This window comes from Otolemur garnettii, unplaced genomic scaffold (genome assembly GCF_000181295.1).
Source record: "Otolemur garnettii isolate 467f Iridium unplaced genomic scaffold, OtoGar3 scaffold00179, whole genome shotgun sequence".
NCBI lineage: Eukaryota > Metazoa > Chordata > Mammalia > Primates > Galagidae > Otolemur > Otolemur garnettii.
Window position 1 is genome coordinate 1,598,741 of NW_003852574.1, and position 1,231 is coordinate 1,599,971.

The window sequence follows — 1,231 nt, forward strand, 5'->3', positions numbered from 1 at the left end:
GCACCTGTGGTCCCAGCTACTTGGGAGGCTGAGGCAGGAGACTCGCTTGAGCCCAGGAGTTGGAGGTTGCTGTGAGCTATGATGCCACAGCACTCGACCCAGGGGGACAGCTTGAGGCCCTGTCTCAAAAAAAAAAGCCCTATGTCTACAAAAGAAAAATTTATTTTTTACTAGCCAGGCTGGGCTGGGCATGGTGGCTCACCCCTGTAATCCCAGCTCTCTGGGAAGCCAAGGTGGGTAGATTGCTTGAGCTCATGAGTTGAAGACCAGCCTGAGCCAACAGCAAGCCCTCATCTCTAAAAAATGAAAAAAATAGGCAGGTACTGTGACAGGTGCCTAAACTCCCAGCTACTTGGGAGACTAAGGTAAGAGGATTACTTGAGCCCAAGAGTTTGAGGTTGCTGTGAGCTATGATTCCACAACACTCTACCAGGGCAAGAAAGTGTCTCAAAAAATAAATAAATAACCAGACATAGTCGTGCACACCTATAGTCCCAGCTACTCAAGAGGGTCGAATAGAAGAATCATTTGAACTCAGGAGTTCAAGGCTGTCCTTAGCTATGATTGTCACACTGCCCTCCAGCCTTATCTCCTTAAAGAAAAAAAAATTAATTACTCAACAATGTAGCTAAAGACTCTTAAGGATAAAAAATAAGAGATAGCAGAAAGGATTCAAGAAACATGAAGTAGGATATTACTGTAGGCCCATATACCCCAAAGGAGCTTTCTCTCATTCAGCCTTCCAAATAGGACACACAGCACCACTAGATACAACACAAGCCACTGGGCAGCTCTGATGTTTGGAGGCTACTCACTATAACATCTTGGGTGAGTAGCGTCATCCACCACCAGTAATAACTACAAATTCCTAAAGAGAACCAGAAACAAGTCCTCAAGCACTTTAAATATGTTCATTTTCCTAGAAAAGTTAACACTAGTCAGTACTCTACAAGGAGCACCTGTAGTGCAGACACTGACCGATAGATGTTACAATCCACATACTCACTTTTCTGACAATGGGCTGCTGGCCTTCTACACAGCCATACCAGTTTAGTAATTTATTCCAGGCCTCGGCTGGGACCAATACATAGTCTAGTTCATCAATTAAGTGTTCCTTTAAGGTCTGACTCTCAGGATCTGAAAAAGGAAAACAGAACATAACTCACTCCTTTTTTTTTTTTTTTTTTTTGAGACAGAGCCTCAAGCTGTCCCCTGGGCAGAGTGCCGTGGC

General features: G+C 44.3%; 1 protein-coding gene across 1 annotated transcript in view; it reads right to left on the minus strand.

The window, feature by feature from the left end:
- USP4 (ubiquitin specific peptidase 4) overlaps nucleotides 1-1,231 on the minus strand; it is an 83,953-nt gene that overhangs the window by 72,340 nt on the left and 10,382 nt on the right. Inside the window, exon 3 of the mRNA XM_023519518.1 lies at nucleotides 1,007-1,137. Coding sequence (XP_023375286.1) covers nucleotides 1,007-1,137 — 131 coding nt within the window. The remainder of the gene's footprint in view (nucleotides 1-1,006; nucleotides 1,138-1,231) is intronic.